This window comes from Bos taurus, chromosome 8 (assembly GCF_002263795.3).
Source record: "Bos taurus isolate L1 Dominette 01449 registration number 42190680 breed Hereford chromosome 8, ARS-UCD2.0, whole genome shotgun sequence".
Lineage (NCBI taxonomy): Eukaryota > Metazoa > Chordata > Mammalia > Artiodactyla > Bovidae > Bos > Bos taurus.
Window position 1 is genome coordinate 52,404,056 of NC_037335.1, and position 20,661 is coordinate 52,424,716.

Here is a 20,661-nt window from a genome sequence, read left to right on the forward strand (position 1 = left end):
TGTATTTGGAAATTTTGACGCCTACAGAAAAGATGCAAGAGGGAGAATAGTACAAAGAGCTCTGCACACGTGCCCTGTACCAACTGACCCCCACTGGCCTTACATATGCTTCCTCTCACTCACTCACCTCCCTATAGAAAACATTTGAGGACTTCAGTCTTCCTTATCCATCTGTCTTAGCTCCTCTTTCATATATCTCAGTAAACCTTCTTCCCAGCAGTTGCTGCTTCTTGAGACCATTCCAGATCTCTTGTCTCATCCCAATGCCCAAAACTTCTTTTCTAATTATCCCCAATATAGAGTGTTACCAGAGACCACCTCAGGTGCCTTCATACAGACAGAAGCTATCTTATCACTGTATCTCTACCTAGAAATACAAATTAGACTAGGACCGAGATTTCAGTACTTGTGGTCCCCGCCAAAGCTGGATGCAGGATGTCAAAGACCTGGTCTTCTCGTATTCTCCCACCCTGCCCCTTACCGCCACCCCATCAAGGTCAGGCTACTTATAAACTAGATAACTCCTCTGGAGGCTGTGGTAGTCTGAATAAGGCTCTCCCTAAAAATGTACACGACCTAATCCTCAGACCCCGTGAATATGTTACTTTACATGGCAAAAAATATTTGCAGATGTGATTAATTAATTTAATAGGACTATTCTGTATTATCACAAGGGTCCTTTTAAGAGGGAGGCAGGACAAAACAGAGTCAGTAGTTGAAGTCTATGTGACATCAGACCATTGGAATATTGAGAAGAAACTGGAGGAGAAGGCTACAAGCCAAGGCATGCAGATGACCTTTAGAAGCTAGAAAAAGCAAAGAAACAGATCTTCCCTCAGAGTCTCTAAAAGGAACACAATCCCCTAGACCCACGTTAGACTTCTGACTTCCAGAATAATAAATTTGCACTATTCTAAGCCTACACATTTGTGGTAAGAGGAACCTAATACACAGGTGCTTCAACTTAGGGGTATTCAGGCCTCCCCCCGAGTTAATTAGATAACATTAGCTAGACAATAAACCACTGTCAACATCCATCTTTAACAGAATAGCCACTGAACCAAAACTGGCATTGTGCTGGGTGCTGGAAAAGCAGAGATGAATGACATGACCGCTGTCCCTAAGCAGCTCAGAGTCTCCCAGGACAGAGTTTGGGTGGATCGACAGCACTAACAGCAACTCTAATATCATTTAGGGGTTTTTTGTTGTTGTTCCCACCAGTGCCTGTGCAAATGCTAATTGAAGTTACAGAGACACACCGGCTTCTGGTCTAGAGGTTTGTGACCAGTGGCTCATATTAACAAGGCAGGAGAGCCTGGCTTCTGTTCTATGAGGTTAAGCAGAAGCCAGGGAAGAAGGTGCCTCTAAGACTGCATGTTAAACTGTGAAGCCAGAAAATCTCATGTTTTAACTTTATCAGGAATCCACCCTTGCCTTCCACCCCCTAAATATTGTCAAGGAAGGTGAAAAGGCAAGAATCAAGACTCCACCAGGATGGGTGGAGGAAAGACTGGGGTTATGTGGGGCTGAACAACAAAGCTCCAACTCATCTTGCTGAGCAGAGGATTCATGGTTAGAATCTAATTCTTTAAATACATGGGCAGAAAGAGTCTCACTGCCCAGAGAACTTTGTGTCTCAATGGTAATGTTGTATGTCTGTCCTCCTACCACTGAGGAAACAAAGTTTAAAATTTCATTTTAGTTCACTTGCATTTCAAGAGTCACACTGTCTGGACAGCACAGCAAAGCTGAGGGTAAAATCTCATAGTTTAGGCTAAAAATAGTTGAAATTGTAAGAACTTGTCATCGCACTGGCCCTGCACTTTGTTTTCTTAAATGGAGCCCTGATTCCTGCCATCCCAGCACCCCTGCCCCAAATGTTCTCCCTATCCTTGGAGGCCCTTAACTTCCTCCTGCACACTCTGACAGACAGTGGTTTCTGTCCTGCCCACCACAGTCCATCCACTCTGACCTCTGTTTTTCCTCAACTCCTAATGACCTTATGGTTGATACTTGGACATTCATCTTAGCTCCTTGGATACTCATCAGCCCACAGGGTCACTGTCTCATTCCTCCTGCATCCCCTCTCATCACCCCCAACCCCGGTAAACAGTGAGGAGCATATAGAGCTTTGGAAGACCCATGTCATACTTGACATCAGGTCAGACTCTTTCCTCCCTTGGCAGACACAACCTGCATGCAGGACTGCCCCGAAGGCTACTACGCTGATGAGGACAGCCACCGGTGTGCCCCCTGCCACAGCTCTTGTAGGACATGTGAAGGACGACACAGCATGCAATGCCTCTCCTGCCAGCCAGGCTGGTTCCAGCTGGGACAGGAGTGCCTGACCCAGTGCAGAGAAGGGTAAGATGCTCAACGCACTAGCCCATAATCACTCCAGATTTCACTGTTAGCAAACCCATTCTGCGAATGAGGAAGCTAAATCCTGGAACACTTAGATAGCCAGACTGAAGTCTTACTGCCAGTAAGAAACAAAGATGAGAGTCCAACCCAAATGTAATTGCTCTCTAGAGGATTTCAGCCAGTTCACAGTCATGGAAGAGTAAACAGGAAAGGCAGAGGGACCCAATGAGATAACACACAGAGTCAGACTGTCAAGTCAGACCCACATGCCAAACATCACCAATTGGAAGGACACAATAATTACAAGGCAGAGGTGATTCTTCTCTTAGAGAAGCCCATGACCATGAAAGTAGGTTCTTTCTCTTCTGGATCTGTTCTGATCATATTTAATACATGAGGTCTAAGCAATGGATGTGGAGCATTGATTTTTATAAAGGGCACAATTTCCATTAAATATCTCCACTTTTACCCCACTAATTCTCCAACTGCCATGCCCCCATTAATCCACAAATTGCAGGTTTAGCTACCATAAGCAACCTAGATACACAGATGTGTCCTTTTAAAAGCATCTCACAGATAAGAGCTCTCCATCCTATGCTTATTCTGCTAGGAAACACTGAGTGTGTTTATCAGAAGGTCTAGTAACCAGCACATTTGGAAGAGGATTTGACTGGGTCATCTCTTCTGCCACCAGGCATCCCCAGAAAAGATAAAGACTGATTACAGGTCTGTTAACTCTTCCTTCCCAGTCAGTAACCTAAAGCATTGAGAGTTTCCAGACCCAAATTAGAGGGCTATAATCTTGGACTTTCCCCAAATGCTCTTGACCAAATGTGCACATCCTTATCTTCAGTTCTTTGTCTTGTGTTTTGATTCACCTCATTCATTCAACACATGCTTAATATAGAGTTAAGGTGAGTAGTACAAAGACTTTGTAAGAGCCTATTCTTCTTATATATCTCTTTCCCAGAAAATTATAAGCTCCTGGAAGAAAAACACATCTTATTTTTCACACAAGTTTCTACAACACTCAGCACAGAGCCACACACATTAGCAGCTCTCAAAAAACACCAGTCACATAAATCAATAAAGAAAGGTTCCTGCCAGACTAGAGAGGGAATGGGGTGGCCTGGCTCAGCCCTTCATCTTTATCTTAGTAAGTGCTTGAAAAATCTGGATCCCATATAAAGAATCTCCATCTTCCTCAAATCAAATCATTAGATACTCTTATGCAGACACACACACAAAAAAAAATAATCTAAAAAGATTGCAGAACATGCAATTAAGAAAACAATTACTCCATAGTAAGTGAAGTTCCCTTTTGGAAGTGAGGCACAGGTTGCCATAAATCCCTTAAATGGGGAATAAATAGGGTATTAATTAGATATAAGTGGCCATTTTATTGATATAGTTCCTTTCGTAAAATCACTCATCCACATGCATAAACTTTGTGTGTTAAATCCCCTTGGGAAGGCAGGTGTATACTCTTCTGTACCCTGACCCCATGCACATCATTATTTTGGTATTTAACCTCAGAACATTTTTAAGGCCCAGTTACTGTTTGTACTTATGCATGAGATCCTCTTCCAGGCTATGAGGTTCAAGTGATTTCGTAGTCACCTCATGCCAAAAAAAGGGCATCCCTGATGACTCAGACAGTAAAGAATCTGCCTGCAATGCAAGAGACCCAGGTTCAGTCCCTGGATTAGGAAGATTCCCTGGAGAAGGGAATGGCAATCCACTCCAGTATTCTTGCCTGGAGAATTCCATGGATAGAGGAGCCTGGCTGATTACAGTCCATGAAGTCTCAAAGAGTCGGACTTGACTGAGCAACTGAACGACAACTTGGTGTGATCTGTGCTAGGTCCTTCCACGTGTGTCATCTAACGTAATCCCCACAGATATCAGGGAGGGATTGTAATGTTCAATTTATGGATAAGAAAATGAGACTCAAGAGATATATTAGTATAATTGGTAATGAATCTAATAAGTAGATTCTAAAAGCACTCAGTTTGTAACCATGATTTTTCCCACCACACCCAACCTCTGAGCAAGCTTAGTACTGATCCTTTGCTTCTCTCCTTGGTTCAGATATTATGCAGAAAACTCCACAGGACAGTGCAGGAGGTGCCACAGGAGCTGCAAGGCCTGCCAGGGCCCGCAGCCCACAGACTGCCTGTCCTGCGATCCATTCTTCTTTCTGCTCCGCTCCAAAGGACAGTGCCATCGCACCTGTCCAGAGCATTACTACATGGAGCCAAGCACCCAGACCTGTGAGAGATGCCACCCGACCTGTGATAAATGCAAAGGTGAGGACCCATCTAATCATGTTGCACATTACTAATCTAATCATGTTGCAAAAACTTTGCATTTTTCCAAAGTTTTTCTTTCTGCTTTTTCCTTCTCTCCTTCCATCACCTTTGGAGGTTCCTCTTGCTTGCCAACCTCATAGCCGACCCTCTCTAAGATCAGCACCCGATGCTCTCTTTCAGCTTCTGTGCATTAGCCCTCTACCCCTAACTGCTCCTGCACCACACTGCTGCCTCATCAGATCCTCCCATCCTTCAAGGCCCAGATACAGGCATCATCCCCTACAGCAAGTGTTTTCCACCTACTGCCTTCCTTCTCTGCCTGACTAACTTGGAATCTGCCAGGCAGAATTAATTTCGTTATTTCAACAATTATGTTGGCCTAAAATTGTTCCAAGCTCCATCTTATTCTCCAGAGACCTACTTGTCTGTCTCAGAGATTCTTAAAATCAACATGTCCCAGAGTAAATACAATCTGGGTTTCCTCTGATATTCACTCCTTCTGTTAATGGATCCACTGTCCAACAAATTGCCCAGGTCTGATATCTTGAAGTTATCTTTCATTTGCCTCCTGTACACTCACATACCCTCCAACAGTGGTAAACTTCAAGGCCTATTTATTCTCCCCACTAAACATTTCTCTGCTCAGATTTCTTTCTCAATTCCTACTATCCTGATTCTTTATTCTTAGCATCTTAGATAATTTTCTGAAATAGTTGGCACACCACCCCAACTCTGGTCTTGCTACTCCATACCCAGGTCATCCTGCACAATAAGTAATCCCAGAGTAATCTTTCTAAAATTCAACTTCGCTCATTTTTCTCCATAGTCTGACACACAATATTATGGTGAATTCCTCTCAAAATTTAAGAAAGAAATACCTCCTATGATGTTTTTATTCTTAAAATATATTAGATTAATATTGATAGCTGATAGGATACATTCCAATCATCTTGGCTATAACTTGCTCTTTTTCTATATAAATTTTATAATCAGTCACATATCATTTAAAGAATCCCTTGGATATTAATGCATTGCACTGAAATCCATCTTTACAATCTGGAGTCATCATGTTTATAAACATGGTATAGCAACCAGTCCATTCTGAAGGAGATCAGCCCTGGGATTTCTTTGGAAGGAATGATGCTAAAGCTGAAACTCCAGTACTTTGGCCACCTCATGCGAAGAGTTGACTCATTGGAAAAGACTCTGATGCTGGGAGGAATTGGAGACAGGAGGAGAAGGGGACGACAGAGGATGAGATGGCTGGATGGCATCACTGACTCGATGGACGTGAGGATAAGCGAACTCCGGGAGATGGTGATGGACAGGGAGGCCTGGCATGCTGCAATTCATGGGGTCGCAAAGAGTCGGACACGACTGAGCAGCTTCACTTTCACTTTCCACTTTCATACATTGGAGAAGGAAATGGCAACCCACTCCAGTGTTCTTGCCTGGAGAATCCCAGGGACGGGGGAGCCTGGTGGGCTGCTGTCTATGGGGTCGCACAGAGTCGGACACGACTGAAGCAACTTAGCAGTAGCAGGAGCAACTGAACTGACTGACTGATAGCTATCTCTCCAATCTACACACTCACTCTTTTTCCTGATACTTTAAATAAATGTTATCTATCTTTAAAAAGTAACTGAATTCTTTCCTCAGTCAGTCCTCTTAGTTTATAGTCTCAACTCTCCTTCCATATACCTTGAACCTGGAACCACCCAGAACCACTCAGCAGCCACCAAATAGATCATCACTTTCATGCCTCCATGACTTTTACCTGTGCATTTCTTCCTCCTGGAGAACAACACTATTAACTCTCAAGTTAAAGACCCAGGTTGAATGTCATCTTCTCTTGAAGCTTTACTTAATCTTCCCAGAAATCTTTCTTCTTCCTAATTTTACAGTCACAGCTGTTTTTACATTACATTTCAATTAAACATGTCCGTCTCTCTTACTAATTTTAAGACCCTCAAAGCAAGGACTGGACCACATTCATTTTGTAGCCCCTATTTCTAGTCTAGAGTATAATACATAGTAAGTTTTCATTAAGTGTTTTCCAAATGGATGAATGAATAGAAAACAAATAAATTCTAATGTCTTTTTGCAAATCAAAAAATGTCAGGCACTCTGTAACCAACCAGTCCTCTGTTAAGCTCTCAGACTTATTATTCTACCTGACTGATAGTGTAAGGACGTCTCTCTGCTAATAAGACTCTCCATTGATTTCAGGGTAGAATCTTAGTAGCTTTGCATAGGAAGTTCTTCATAATGAGACTCTGCTCATAGTCACCTCTTATCCCTCCTCCTCCTCCACCACCATCCTCTTGCTGCTGCTGCTAAGTCACTTCAGTCGTGTCCGACTCTGTGCAACCCCATGGACTGCAGCCTACCAGGGTCCCCCGTCCCTGGGATTCTCCAGGCAAAAACACAGGAGTGGGTTGCCATTTCCTTATCCAATGCATGAAAGTGAAAAGTGAAAGTGAAGTTGCTCAGTCGTGTCTGACTCTTAGCGACCCCATGGACTGCAGCCCACCAGGCTCCTCCATCCATGGGATTTTCCAGGCAAGAGTACTGGAGTGGGGTGCCATTGCCTTCTCCAACCATCCTCTTATCCAAGCACGATTATTTACTGTAAACCTGAGCCAACCATGCTGTTTCTCCTTCTGGGGTACTTCTCCAGCCTGTTTTGTCTGGCTACCTCTTTTCCACCTGTTAGAGTCAGCATTGTCTCTAGAAAGCCTCCTGTAACCTGTCTCCACTTATCTGTGTTTGATAAGTACACTACAATCATTCACCTTTTTATTTATGCAACACTTATCGAGCACTATGACCCAGATAATGCCAATACAACTGTGAACAGGAAAAACAGGTTCCCTGCGGTCAAAAGGGCATATTTTATAATTGCTTGCTTACTTTTTTGTCTCTCTTCCTCTAGACTGAGATCCTCAAATGCACACAGTAATGTGTCTTGCTTACCTTAGCTTCTCTAGCACTTGGCATGGTCACGGGAACGGGTGGCAGTGGCAGTGGGTTACTTCAAGGGCTCCTGCAGGCGATGGTGGGGACCTCAAGCCAGGGCAGCAGAGGTCTGGTTAACAGGCAGAGCCCCACACCTGCTCAAGGCCCAGGTTATGGTAGCAGCTACAAATGTCAGTTTAGTCAAGGCTATGGTTTTTCCAGTGGTCATGTATGGATGTGAAAGTTGGACTGTGAAGAAAGCTGAGCACCAAGGAATTGATGCTTTTGAACTGTGGTGTCGGAGAAGACTCTTGAGAGTCCCTTGGACTGCAAGGAAATCCAACCAGTCCATTCTAAAGGAGATCAGTCCTGGGTGTTCTTTGGAAGGAATGATGCTAAAGCTGAAACTCCAATACTTTGGCCACCTGATGGGAAGAGTTGACTCATTGGAAAAGACTGATGCTGGGAGGAGGAAAAGGGGACGACAGAGGATGAGATGGCTGGATGGCATCACCGATTCGATGGACATGAGTTTGAGTGAACTCCGGGAGTTGGTGATGGACAGGGAGGCCTGGAGTGCTGCAATTCATGGGGTCGCAAAGAGTCGGACACGACTGAGCGACTGAACTAAACTGACCGCAGTCCTCAACACACCTAACGCAGTGGAGCTCTGCGCTCTGTACAATCTCTACCTCAATCCATCATGACCATCAGCGTGCCCGCCCCCCGCAGCTAAGGCAGGCAAGAAGTCCATCTCCAACGGGGAAGTGATGGAAAAGCTAGAGGGCATGGCGCATGCACCGGCTTTCCAAGAGCACCACGTGCCTCCTCCACTTCAAGGGTGAGGTGGAGACAAGAATAGTCAGTTCTTTCCTCACCTGCCTCCAGGGCAAGACCATTCAGCTCAGCAGCTTCGCCGACGTCCTTAAGGTGAGCACTGCTGAGTTCAAAATGGATTTCACCACCCGCCATGACTGGGACTCCTTCACCTGTGATGGAAGGAGTGAATGAAACGCTGCCGCGAGAGGCTGAACACGATTCACGTGGCAGCGAGGGCAGCCCAGAAAACGGCTCCTCCTGAAGGAGTACGGCTCGGAGAAGCTGGGCGAGGAGGTTCTGCTCGAGGAGTCTAAGTCTGAGGAAACACGACAGGTGACCCAGGCTAGGAGGAGATGCCCGACCCGAACTTCCGCACATTCAATCTGGGGGACACTGGACCTTTGAGGTCCAGCACGACGGATCTTCTTCCAAGCCGCCGGCGCCTTGCGCGGGGTGACGCTCACGTACACAGGCGAGGCTTACAAAGCCCTGGTTTGCGGCCTCCAGGTTTCTTTTGATTAGACCAAACACCTGAGTGATGCCTCAATTAAGAACTGGTTCCTCAAGCGGCAGAAGTTTCTGCAGCTGAAACAGCAGACAGCAGAAGAGCACCAGAGAGGCAGAGGCACAGGAGGAGCAGAGCAAAGGAAAACAGGAAAAACTAGAGAACGAGAGGAATTGGAGAGAAAGCAGAGAAGCTTCCACATGAGGGAACTAAAGCAGAAGGGCTGGGAATTCCATCAGAATCTTTCTAGAAGCTGCAAGGAGCAAAATGCTGCGAGGAAAAAACAAAAAAAAAACACATACAGAGAAAGGAAACCACAGCAGGTCAGGAGGAATCTGCAGCCCATAATGCTAATTGCGGGGCGGCTGAGCCAGGCCAAGGTGCTGAGCCAGGCCAAGGTACTGCCCCGCGTGGCGCCCACGATCTCCATCTCCAGCGTGGGACCACCTCTTCCAGCTAAGCTAAGATGTAACCTGTGGGGGTTTTTTGAAACTCCCAGCCACAACCTTTCTCCTCCTTCGTTGGTTGCCAACGTAACACTCCACCCCCCACCCCTCAATTGTCTTAACACGAAGTGGGGGAAAACTTGGTGTGAGGGCTCAATACAGTTTTTGTATTGTTTTAAAGTAACTCTAAGTAACATAAACATTACATTACTCATAGCTGCTGCTGCTAAGTGGCTTCAGTCGTGTCCGACTCTGTGCGACCCCATAGACGGAAGCCCACCAGCCTCCCCTGTCCCTAGGATTCTCCAGGCAAGAATACTGGAGTGGGTTGCCATTTCCTTCTCCAGTGCGTGAAAGTGAAAAGTGAAAGGGAAGTCGCTCAGTCGAGTCCGACTCTTAGCGACCCCATGGACTGCAGCCTACCAGGCTCCGCCGTCCATGGGATTTTCCAGGCAAGAGTACTGGAGTGGGGTGCCATCGCCTTCTCTGTTATTCATAGCTAGAAAGTGCTTATAGGCTAGTGGACAACCTCAACTATCCTAGGAGTGGTCATGTGCTTTTCATAGTAGTCCTAGAATTTCTTTTATGTATCTCACAGCATAGTGTGTCACCTCTGATCAATAGAAAGATAATCTAAGGCAGATATATCTTAGTTTTTTTCATAGTCACATTCTTAAAAATGAACAAATAAAATTAATAATATATTAACCAACATATAAAAATATTTAACATATTGTCAATATGAAAATTATTTAGATTATACTTTCTTTTTTTGTACTGAGTCTCAAAATCTGATGTTTATTTTACATTTACGCACAACTCAAATTGGAGTAGCTACATTACAAGTGTTCAATAGTCACTGTATGACTGCTGCTGCTGCTAAGTCACTTCAGTTGTGTCCGACTCTGTGAGACCCCATGGATGGCAGCCCACCAGGCTCCTCTGTCCCTGGGAATCTCCAGGCAAGAATACTGGAGTGGGTTGCCATTTCCTTCTCCAACTGTATGGCTAGGAGCTACCATATTGGACAGCTCATTTCTAATTTAGAACAGCGGTTGCAGATTGTATTTTAGCAGCAGGCCATCTTCTTCAGATGAAACCTTTGGCTGAATCCTATTATGTAAATAATCAGGGCTGCTGCTGCTGCTCAGATTGAAGCAGAACAGGATATCAGAGCCCCATCTGATGCCCCATTTGTCCCCTCCCAAGCACTTCCAGGCAGTTCTTGAGGCAGCTCCATAAATCCATAGCATACAGTGGTACCCATTCACTCATCTACAATTGATTTTAATCTTTCAAAGAATTACCTTCCAAACAAACTGCATTTGAATAATCATTAATTTGTGTTCTTTTTTTTTTCCATTTCAGAGGCATGTATAATTGCTGCTCAGAACTTTTAATCAGGATCAGATAACAAACAAGAGATTACAGTGAATTAGGGGTGAAGTGGGAGAGTAGTGGGAACTTTGCATTGTCATTGGCCCTGTGATAGTAAATATTGACCTTCTATGAGGTTTTTTGGAAAGTTGAAGGTAGTACCTCTGATGCCACTGTTACTAGATTCGAGGGGCTTTCATTCCATCTAGGATTGCCAGATAAAATACTGTATTTTAATTTCCTACATATAAAAACACAAGTCCTAACTCCCTAGTTCAGTGCAGTGCTACTTGGGGGAGGAGAAACATTTGTTAATAGTTTCTAATCAGGATCAGGCAACCATCATTAGGTAAGTTAATGTCTCTTAACATCAGTCAATCAAAACAGGGCAGCACCAGCTTTTTAAGAATTTTGTAGGGATTGGAAAAATTTTTAGTGATGTCAGCACAGTTTGAAAAAACTATAAATTTTTTTACTTGGATTTGGGATTTCCTGAGTGAATTAATGATGATGGTTGGGAGCATTCCCAGGCTCAAAAATTCACCAATACCTTCAGATAATGGAATACTAGCCAGTATTAAAGAGAGATGAGCTATCAAGCCATAAAAAGATACAGAGGAAACTTAAATACCTATTAATGAAAGAGGCAGCTCTGAAAAAGCTTCCTACTGTATGACTTCAACTATGTGACATTGTGGAAATGGTGTGGTTTCGAGGGGGTGGGGGGGGCAGGGGGTGTGGGATAGGGAGAGATGAATAGGCAGAGCACAGAGGATTTTTCAGTTCAGTTCAGTTCACTTTAGTCAAAGCTCAGCCATGTCCGACTCTTGGCGACCCCATGAATCGCAACACGCCAGGCCTCCCTGTCCATCACCAACTCCCGGAGTTCACTGAGACTCACGTCCATCGAGTCGGTGATGCCATCCAGCCATCTCATCCTCTGTCGTCCCCTTCTCCTCCTGCCCCTAATCCCTCCCAGCATCAGAGTCTTTTCCAATGAGTCAACTCTTTGCATGAGGTGGCCACAGTACTGGAGTTTCAGCTTTAGCATCATTCCTTCCAAAGAACACCCAGGGCTGATCTCCTTTAGAATGGACTGGTTGGATCTCCTTGCGAGGATTTTTAGGGTAGTGAAAATATTCTGTATGATACTAAAATGATGGATACATGTAATTATACCCTTGTTCAAACCCATAGAATATTCAACACAAAGAGGGAACCCCAACATAAACTACAGACTTAGGGTGATTATAATATGTCAAAGAAGGTTTATCTTTGTTTAAAAAAAAAATTCAATTCTGGTGAGTTATGTTAATGGGGAAGGCTATGCATGTGTGAAGGCAGGAGGTATACAGGAAATCCTTGTACCTCTCTGTCAAAGATTTTGTTGTAAACCTAAAACTGCTCTAAATGAATAATAATAGTAAAGTCTTAAAGATAAAGTTCATCAACACAACCTCCCTAAGATTGTATTCCAGGGATGACAGGGCATAGCTGGGTGAATCGTAAAGCCACCCTGAGTGTTTGTGCCTCCCCTCCTGTATTTGACATGAACCCCGAGTATTCCTGGTCAATGCCTTCTATCTTTGATGTTCATTTCTTCTGCCATCCTTTCTTCACCTACCACACACATCCTTTGCTGGTTAATGAATCTTTGTGCTGCCTTCTGATTTTGCAATATAGAGATTAAAAAATTTGGGGACAAGTTTTCTCCTGGGTTGTAAACTGGGTGAAAAAACAAAGGATGAATTCTTTCCTTCTTAAAGTATTAGCTGTCATACTAAGAAATGAGGGTGCATAAAGGGTCCAGGGAAAATTTCCCACCCTAAATAAGTAACTTACCAAGTAGATTGTGTTTCATTCACATTTGACTGCCCAATAATATTAGGCTGTTACAAAATACTTAAAAGAACTAAAGGCATTGGGGAAGGACAACCTACTAAGGACCAGTATGTATCTTTTATGCACCAGGTTTCTTTATAATTAGCTCTTTCCTTGCCTTCATGCATTTCACTTTGTATTTATCCTCCACACAAAATTGTTTTAAATAAAAATCTAGGCTGGTTAACCAAAGCTTCCAAACTCTCTCAAGCTGCCTCTCTCTTCCAGTGTGGAATGACACCACAGACAGACCCTGGGGTGGCTCTGCATTATTGAATTCATCCCATGGGGGTCAGTCCAAGGGAGAGCAGATGGTGAGCTGTTCTGAATTTTAGGGAAATACCAAAGCTGTCTTTATAGGTCCCAAGTTTCCTACAGATCCTTCAAAGCAATGATAAATGAAAGGTGTTAAACTTGAAAAAAAAAAAAAAATAGAAAACATTCTGGAAATTAACAAACTACCTTTTGCAAAAGACACAGAGTACCCTAAGTATGCAGATTTTGTAACAAATCAGTGTAGGCGATGTAAATGGAGTCCTGGCTTGTCACCCAGAAGTGACAGGTAGTACCTTTGGGAATTTCCCAGAATCCAAACCAAATTTCTCCTGGCCTCCTGGGTAAATGTAAGCAAACTTACAACCCAAATTTTGTAATCTAACCTTTTACACCCTTTCCCCCCCTCTGTTAATTTCTCCTACCTTTAATTTCTCTTCATAAAGGAAAAAACCCCACAGTTTTGTATTTTAAAATTGGAGTAAAACACTGAAGATGTATTTTAGAAAACTGGCGAGGGGGAAGGAAAGAGGTAGGAGAAGATTGATTCTTTCATCAGAGACCACAGTTGTGTTCGGAACATGTAGGAAATTCTGTGTGAAGCTGGAGGGAATATAGAAATAGAATGGCTTTGAATTTCTATCATTATAGGCAGCCCCCAATCTAAGAAGTTTGGTAATAAAGATTTATTATCTGAGCTGTTGTTCAGAAGTCAGAATTCATTTTTTCATAGAAACATTATAAATGATAGTTCATAGATCGGATATGAAAAGTAGATTGAAATCCATAGTGAATTTAAGATGAGGACTCAAGGTTCTACTTCAAGTTCAACTAACCACCCTTTACAATATTTTTCTAATGGAAAGATCTATAGATCATGTTCCAGCTCATGGTATCAGGCACATTCCATGCCTCATCTATCTCCCTGCTCCTGCTTCTCTTTCTAACACAGTGAACTAAAGCTCAGCTCTCCTGTTCCCAAACTCTCTCCAGAAGTTATCCCTTGCTAATTACATAGAAAGAAATGCTTGGGTTAGTCATTCTTTCGGTCTCTGAATTAGGAGAGAAGTGTATTACCTCCACAGGCAGCAGACTTCCTCTACTTGGTTCACGTGTGAAGGCAAGTAGTATGATCAAAGAGCACTGCACTGTCCGTCAACAAACCTGGTCTAACCCTTGGCTCAACCATTCTCCATGTAACCTTGAGTGATGAATTCACGTGTCTGGGCATTAGTTTACATTTATTTAAAAATTAAATCAATAGGATGTCAAATTTATGAGAAGAGAGTTGACTGCTTTCTAGAGAATTTCAAAGGAACCTATCATGACAATGTTCAAAATTAAGAACTACTGGACAAAATGATCTGCTAAATTCTTTTAGCCCTAGCATTTTAAATTGCAAGTCTGGTGTTGTATCTTAATTAGGAACTGCCCATTCGTGATTTACTCATAAAGTTTTGGAGCCCTCCAAATCATTCTCATCCTCTCTACTAGTTAAACAATAAGCAGAATGATAAAAAATTATTACAAACTTTCTACATGATTTGTCATTCTCTGAAAATCTTTCCTTTTGCTGTAATAAAATATCTGTCATCTACTAACCCATAATTTTCCAAACTGAGAGTTTATGTTGATTAGACTAACTGGATAATTTTTAGGTCTTTACTTGATATCTCATAGAATTTGTTTTTCCATATCCTCAATCAATTCACCTTTCTACTTCAAGTTATTTGACATGTTCCTTGCTCCTGTTTCAGATCCAAGACAGAGGGTAAAATCTAAGGTCAGTCTCATAACTTGGAATCTTTTTTTTTTTTTTCAGGAAAAGGAGCATTGAACTGCTTATCCTGTGTGTGGAGTTACCACCTGGCGGGAGGACTCTGTACCTCGGACTGTCTTGTGGGGGAGTACAGAGTGGGAGAGGTACAGAGCTGGGTGTGGTGTGCCTTCAACCGTTGCTGCAGAGGGACGTGAGCTAGTTTCTGCTTGTCATTCTGGGCAAAGTCCAAACAAATCATAAAATTGCTACACACACTATAGCTCAGGTTTAATATTTGTAAATCTTCTACCATTGCATTGTGGAATAATGGTACTACCCATCTGTAGCCTTAATTCCAATCAAAGGAGCTGAAAAGACCTGAGAGAAATAATGGGAAGTTATTTAATGAGGACAACAATATATTGCTCACAACCCTAGAAGTTTCAGGTCTACACAGGAATATTATGCCAGAAATAAGAATTGTCTTCTCTTTTCCCCCTCTGCTGACTGACCTGAAACATCTGAAGAATGTTAGAACTACACAACCCATGTTCGTCCTTCACCTCCTCCCTTCACAGACTATCAAGAGAGAGATGTTTCATTTGCTAGCCTAGGAACCATGGATTCCGAGGCTTTTTTTTTTTTTTTTTCACTGAAGAATAATTGCTTTACAGAATTTTGCTGTCTTCTGTCAACCTCAACGTGAATCAGCCATAGGTATACCTGAGTTCACTAACTTCATGATTGTGTTTCCAAATTTTAGAAATTAAGTAAATGGTAAAACTCACATGACCCAGCATATTCACATATGCCACTCTCTTTAAATTCGGATAAGAGCCCTGAGTACACTTGGGAGAAACTGAGAATCTCAGAGGTTAAATACAGTACACTGATAAAGATTATACAACTAGTAAAAAACAAAGTTGGGATTAAACCCAGGGGTTCTGACTCCTAATCCAGGATTTGATGAAATCTCAGCTGAGAAAGCATCTTATCAACACCTGGAACTTGCCAAACAGTGGCAATTTCCATTCCTTCTTTTTCTGCATTCCAAAGTGCAGAAGTGAAATAAGAAGTTATGTTCCCTCGTCCACATTTTCAGCACCAGTGAAACGAAGCAGCCTATTGGGAGGGAAATCACTTTATCTAATCTCTCAAGAATCTTTCCACTGATATTTCACTGTGTTAGCTAAACAGTCACAATTTATATTATCCTAGGGTAGAGGCTGTGAAAAAAAAGGGAAGCGAAAAGCAAAGGAGAAAAGGAAAGATATACCCATTTGAATGCAGAGTTTCAAAGAATAGCAAGGAGAGATAAGCCTTCCTCAGCAATCAATGCAAAGAAAACAATAGAATGGGAAAGACTAGGGATCTCTTCAAGAAAATTAGAGATACCAAGGGAACATTTTATGCAAAGATGGGCTCAATAAAGGACAGAAATGGTAGGGACCTAACAGAAGCAGAAGATATTAAGAAGAGGTGGCAAGAATACAGAGAAGAACTGTACAAAAAAGATCTTCATGACCCAGATAATCACGATGGTGTGATCACTCACCTAGAGCCTGACATCCTGAAGTGTGAAATCAAGTGGGCCTTAGGAAACATCACTACAAACAAAACTAGCGGAGGTGATGGAATTCCAGTTGAGCTATTTCAAATCCTAAAAGAAGATGCTGTGAAAGTGCTGCACTCAATATGCCAGCAAATTTGGAAAACTCAGCAGTGGCCACAGGACTGGAAAAGGTCAGTTTTCATTCCAATCCCAAAGAAAGGCAATGCCAAAGAATGCTCAAACTACTGCACAATTGCACTCATCTCACACACTAGCCAAGTAATGCTTAAAATTCTCCAAGCCAGGCTTCAGCAATACATGAGCCGTGAACTTCCAGATGTTCAAGCTGGTTTTAGAAAAGTCAGAGGAACCAGAGATCAAATTGCCAACATCCACTGGATCATTGAAAAAGCAAGAGAGTTCCAGAAAAACAACTATTTCTGCTTTATTGACTATGCCAAAGCCTTTGACTGTCTGGATCACAATAAACTGTGGAAAATTCTGAAAGAGATGGCAATACCAGACCATCTGATCTGCCTCTTGAGAAACCTATATGCAGGTCAGGAAGCAACAGTTAGAACTGGACATGGAACAACAGAGTGGTTCCAAATAAGAAAAGGAGTACATCAAGGCTGTATATTGTCACCCTGCTTATTTAATTTATATGCAGAGTACATCATGAGAAACGCTGGGCTGGATCAAGCACAAGCTGGAATCAAGATTGCCAGGAGAAATATCAATAACCTCAGATATGCAGATGACACCACCCTTATGGCAGAAAGTGAAGAAGAACTAAAGAGCCTCTTGATGAAAGTGAAAGAGGAGAGTGAAAAAGTTGGCTTAAAGCTCAACATTCAGAAAACGAAGATCATGGCATCTGGTCCCATCATTTCATGGGAAATAGATGGGGAAACAGTGGAAACAGTGTCAGACTTTATTTTTCTGGGCTCCAAAATCACTGCAGATAGTGATTGCAACCATGAAATTAAAAGACGCTTACTCCTTGGAAGGAAAGTTATGACCAGCCTAGACAGCATATTAAAAAGCAGAGACATTACTTTGCCAACAAAGGTCTGTCTAGTCAAGGCTATGGTTTTTCCAGTGGTCATGTATGGATGTGAGAGTTGGACTATAAAGAAAGCTGGATGCAGAAGAATTAATGCTTTTGAACTGTGGTGTTGGAGAAGACTCTTGCAAGTCCCTTGGACTGCAAGAAGATCCAACCAGTCCATCCTAAAGGAGATGAGTCCTGGGTGTTCACTGGAAGGACTGATGTTGAAGCTGAAACTCCCATACTTTGGCCACCCGATGTGACTCATTGGAAAACACTCTGATGCTGGGAAAGACTGAAGGCAAGAGGAGAAGGGGACGACAGAGGATGAGATGGTGGGATGGCATCACCGACTCAATGGACATGGGTTTGGGTGGACTCCAGGAGTTGGTGATGGACAGGGAGGCCTGGCATGCTGCGGTTCATGGGGTCACAAAGAGTCAGACACGACTGAGTGGCTGAACTGAACTGAGGGCAGAGGCACACAAGAATCTTAATAGCCACAGATGCAGGGCAGATCATGTAAATGAGTGAAGAGTACTGGGTCAAAAAAAAAAACAACCTGCAAACTTGACCATAGGCAGAATATGACATTTCATCTATGTGTTGGTGACATCGGAGCACATTGTGAGGATTGTATCCAATAGGAGAGCATAAAAAGGGGCCACTGCCACTCAACTCCATCTGTGATATGGGAGTGATGAATCCAATGTTGATAAGTCTGATAGTTTTGAAATAGAAACTCAGAACTGACTTATGTGTGAAATATCCCAATTTTGAAATGTAGGCAATGAGTTCAAATTTTTTTAAACCATGAAATCCAATTGAGTACGGGCCAAACAAAACTTGTCCCTGACCAGGTACAGCACATGGCGGTCAGGGACCTGAGCTATTCTAGAAGCTTGTTCTGTCACTATTATTACCAGCAGATCTCAGAGGAGAAGCTCAACACTGGCTCCACCGAGTGCAGACAGCTGGTTCTGTTTTCACCCAGAGGAGTTAAAATGGACCCAGAACAAATCACCTTTCTGCTATCCCCAACCTGCTTCCTTCCTTTATCCAGAGAAGAGGGAACCCCCATCTGGGAACTCTCTGTGCCTTGTTAATTTCTCCACACTTAAAATGAATCTGATTGTTCTTAACAGGGGGAGAAATTTAACTGTGAAAAGTGCCACGAGAGCTGCATAGAATGCAAGGGACCTGGCACCAGGAACTGTACCGTGTGTCCTGCCAACCTGGTGCTGCACATGGACGACAGCCGCTGCCTGCGTTGCTGCAGTGCCTCTGATCCCACCGATGCCCAGGAGTGCTGTGACTGCCATGACACCGAAGGTGAGGGGAGGGGAAGAGTTTTGCAGAACCAGAGGAAGGACATGTCTTCAGGATGCTCACAGGAGCATGAGGGAGAGAGGGATGGGACGTTTCAGAGGATCAATAGAGCTACCTTTTTTCCTAATGACTTTTTAAGTGTATTTTTTAATTGAAGTATAGTTGATTTATAATGTTAGTTTCTGGTGTACAGCAAAGTGATTCAGTTATATATATGCGTGTCTGCATCCTCAGTTGCTTCAGTCGTGTCCAACTCTTTGTGTGAACTGTAGCCCACCAGACTCCTCTGTCCATGGGATTTTCCAGGCAAGAATACTAGAAGAGGTTACCATGCCCTCCTCCAGGAGATCATTCTGACCCAGGGATTGAACCTATGTCTCCTGCATTGCAGGCAGATTCTTTACCACTGAGCCATGGGGGAAGATACATATATATAATATATAGTCTTTCATATTTTTCTAGTATGGTTTATTATAAGATAAAGCTACCTTTTTATTGAACGCTTACTATATGTCTAATATATTTGGAACTTTCTGTCCACTATTTAAGTAGATATTATCAATCCCATTTTACTGATGAGAAGACTTGGGTTCAAAGGGTTTGATTAGTGTGCCCAAGTGTTTCCCTGGTGGCTCCGACGGTAAAGAATATGTCTGCAATGAAGGAGATCTCGGTTTGATCCCTGGGTTGAGAAGATCCCCCTGAAGGAGGGAATGGCAGCCCACTCCAGTATTCTTGCCTGGAGAATTCCGTGGGCAGAGGACTCCATACCAATGTTAAGAGGCTCATGTGAAATTAGAATATGGATCATTTGGACTCAAAGCCAGCATTCTCTCCACTCCTGTGCTGCCTCCCAGATTCAAACTCAAGCTGGTCTAAAGTTTCATCTTTATAAATTTATAAACTTTATTCCTTTTTTTTTTTTTTGGTTTTTCCTTTCTTAGGAAAAAAGGAAAAGAATCATCTATCACAGAAACTGATGCCAATATTATCTTGATTCTGTTGAAAAATCATTCTGTGGAAGTCAGTTCAAATCCAGGGCTCCCATTAGAGACTTAAGACATTTTATAAATGAATTTTTATTGAAGGCTTTCTTACAAAACCCAATTTACCAATTCCAACCCCCCAACTGTCTCCCCACCCCAACCCCACTTGTACAGATACTTGGTTATCATTGGCTACAAGGTTAGAAAGGCCCCAAATGGAGTGATATCATCTAAAAAGAAAAATATAAATTCTTATTTATTTATTTTAATTGGAGGCTAATTACTTTACAATATTGCAGTGGTTTTTGCCATACATTGACATGAATCAGCCATGGGTTTACATGTGTTCCCGATCCTGAACCACCCCCCAACCTCCCTCCCCATCCCATCCCTCTGGGTCATCCCAGTGTACCAACCCTGAGCACCCTGTCTCATGCATCAAACCTGGACTGGCGATCTGTTTCACATATGATAATATACATGTTGCAATGCTATTCTCTCAGATCATCCCACCCTCGCCTTCTCCTACAGAGTCCAAAAGACTGTTCTATACATCTGTGTCTCTTTTGCTGTCTCGCATATAGGGTTATCATTACCATCTTTCTAAATTCCATATATATGCGTTAGTGTACTCTGTTGGTGTTTTTCCTTCTGGCTTACTTCACTTTGTATAATAGGCTCCAGTTTCATCCACCTCATTAGAACTGATTCAAATTTATTCTTTTTAATGGCTGAGTAATACTCCATTGTGTATATGTACCACAGCTTTCTTATCCATTTGTCTGCCAATGGATATCTAGGTTGCTTCCATGTCCTGGCTATTGTAAACAGTGCTGCGATGAACATTAGGGTACACGTGTCTCTTTCAGTTCTGGTTTCCTTGGTGTATATGCCCAGCAGTGGGATTGCTGGGTCGTATGGCAGTTCTATTTCCAGTTTTTTAAGGAATCTCTACACTGTTCTCCATAGTGGCTGTACTAGTTTGCATTTCCAACAGTGTAAGATGGTCCCCTTTCCTCCACACCCTCTCCAGCATTTATTGTTTGTAG

At 42.8% G+C, this 20,661-nt stretch overlaps 1 protein-coding gene across 2 annotated transcripts in view; it reads left to right on the plus strand.

The window, feature by feature from the left end:
- PCSK5 (proprotein convertase subtilisin/kexin type 5) overlaps nt 1-20,661 on the plus strand; it is a 519,623-nt gene that overhangs the window by 492,530 nt on the left and 6,432 nt on the right. For both annotated transcript variants that reach the window (XM_024996182.2, XM_024996184.2), the window contains 4 exons: nt 2,187-2,364; nt 4,456-4,673; nt 14,758-14,858; nt 18,443-18,629. In XM_024996182.2, coding sequence (XP_024851950.1) covers nt 2,187-2,364; nt 4,456-4,673; nt 14,758-14,858; nt 18,443-18,629 — 684 coding nt within the window. The remainder of the gene's footprint in view (nt 1-2,186; nt 2,365-4,455; nt 4,674-14,757; nt 14,859-18,442; nt 18,630-20,661) is intronic.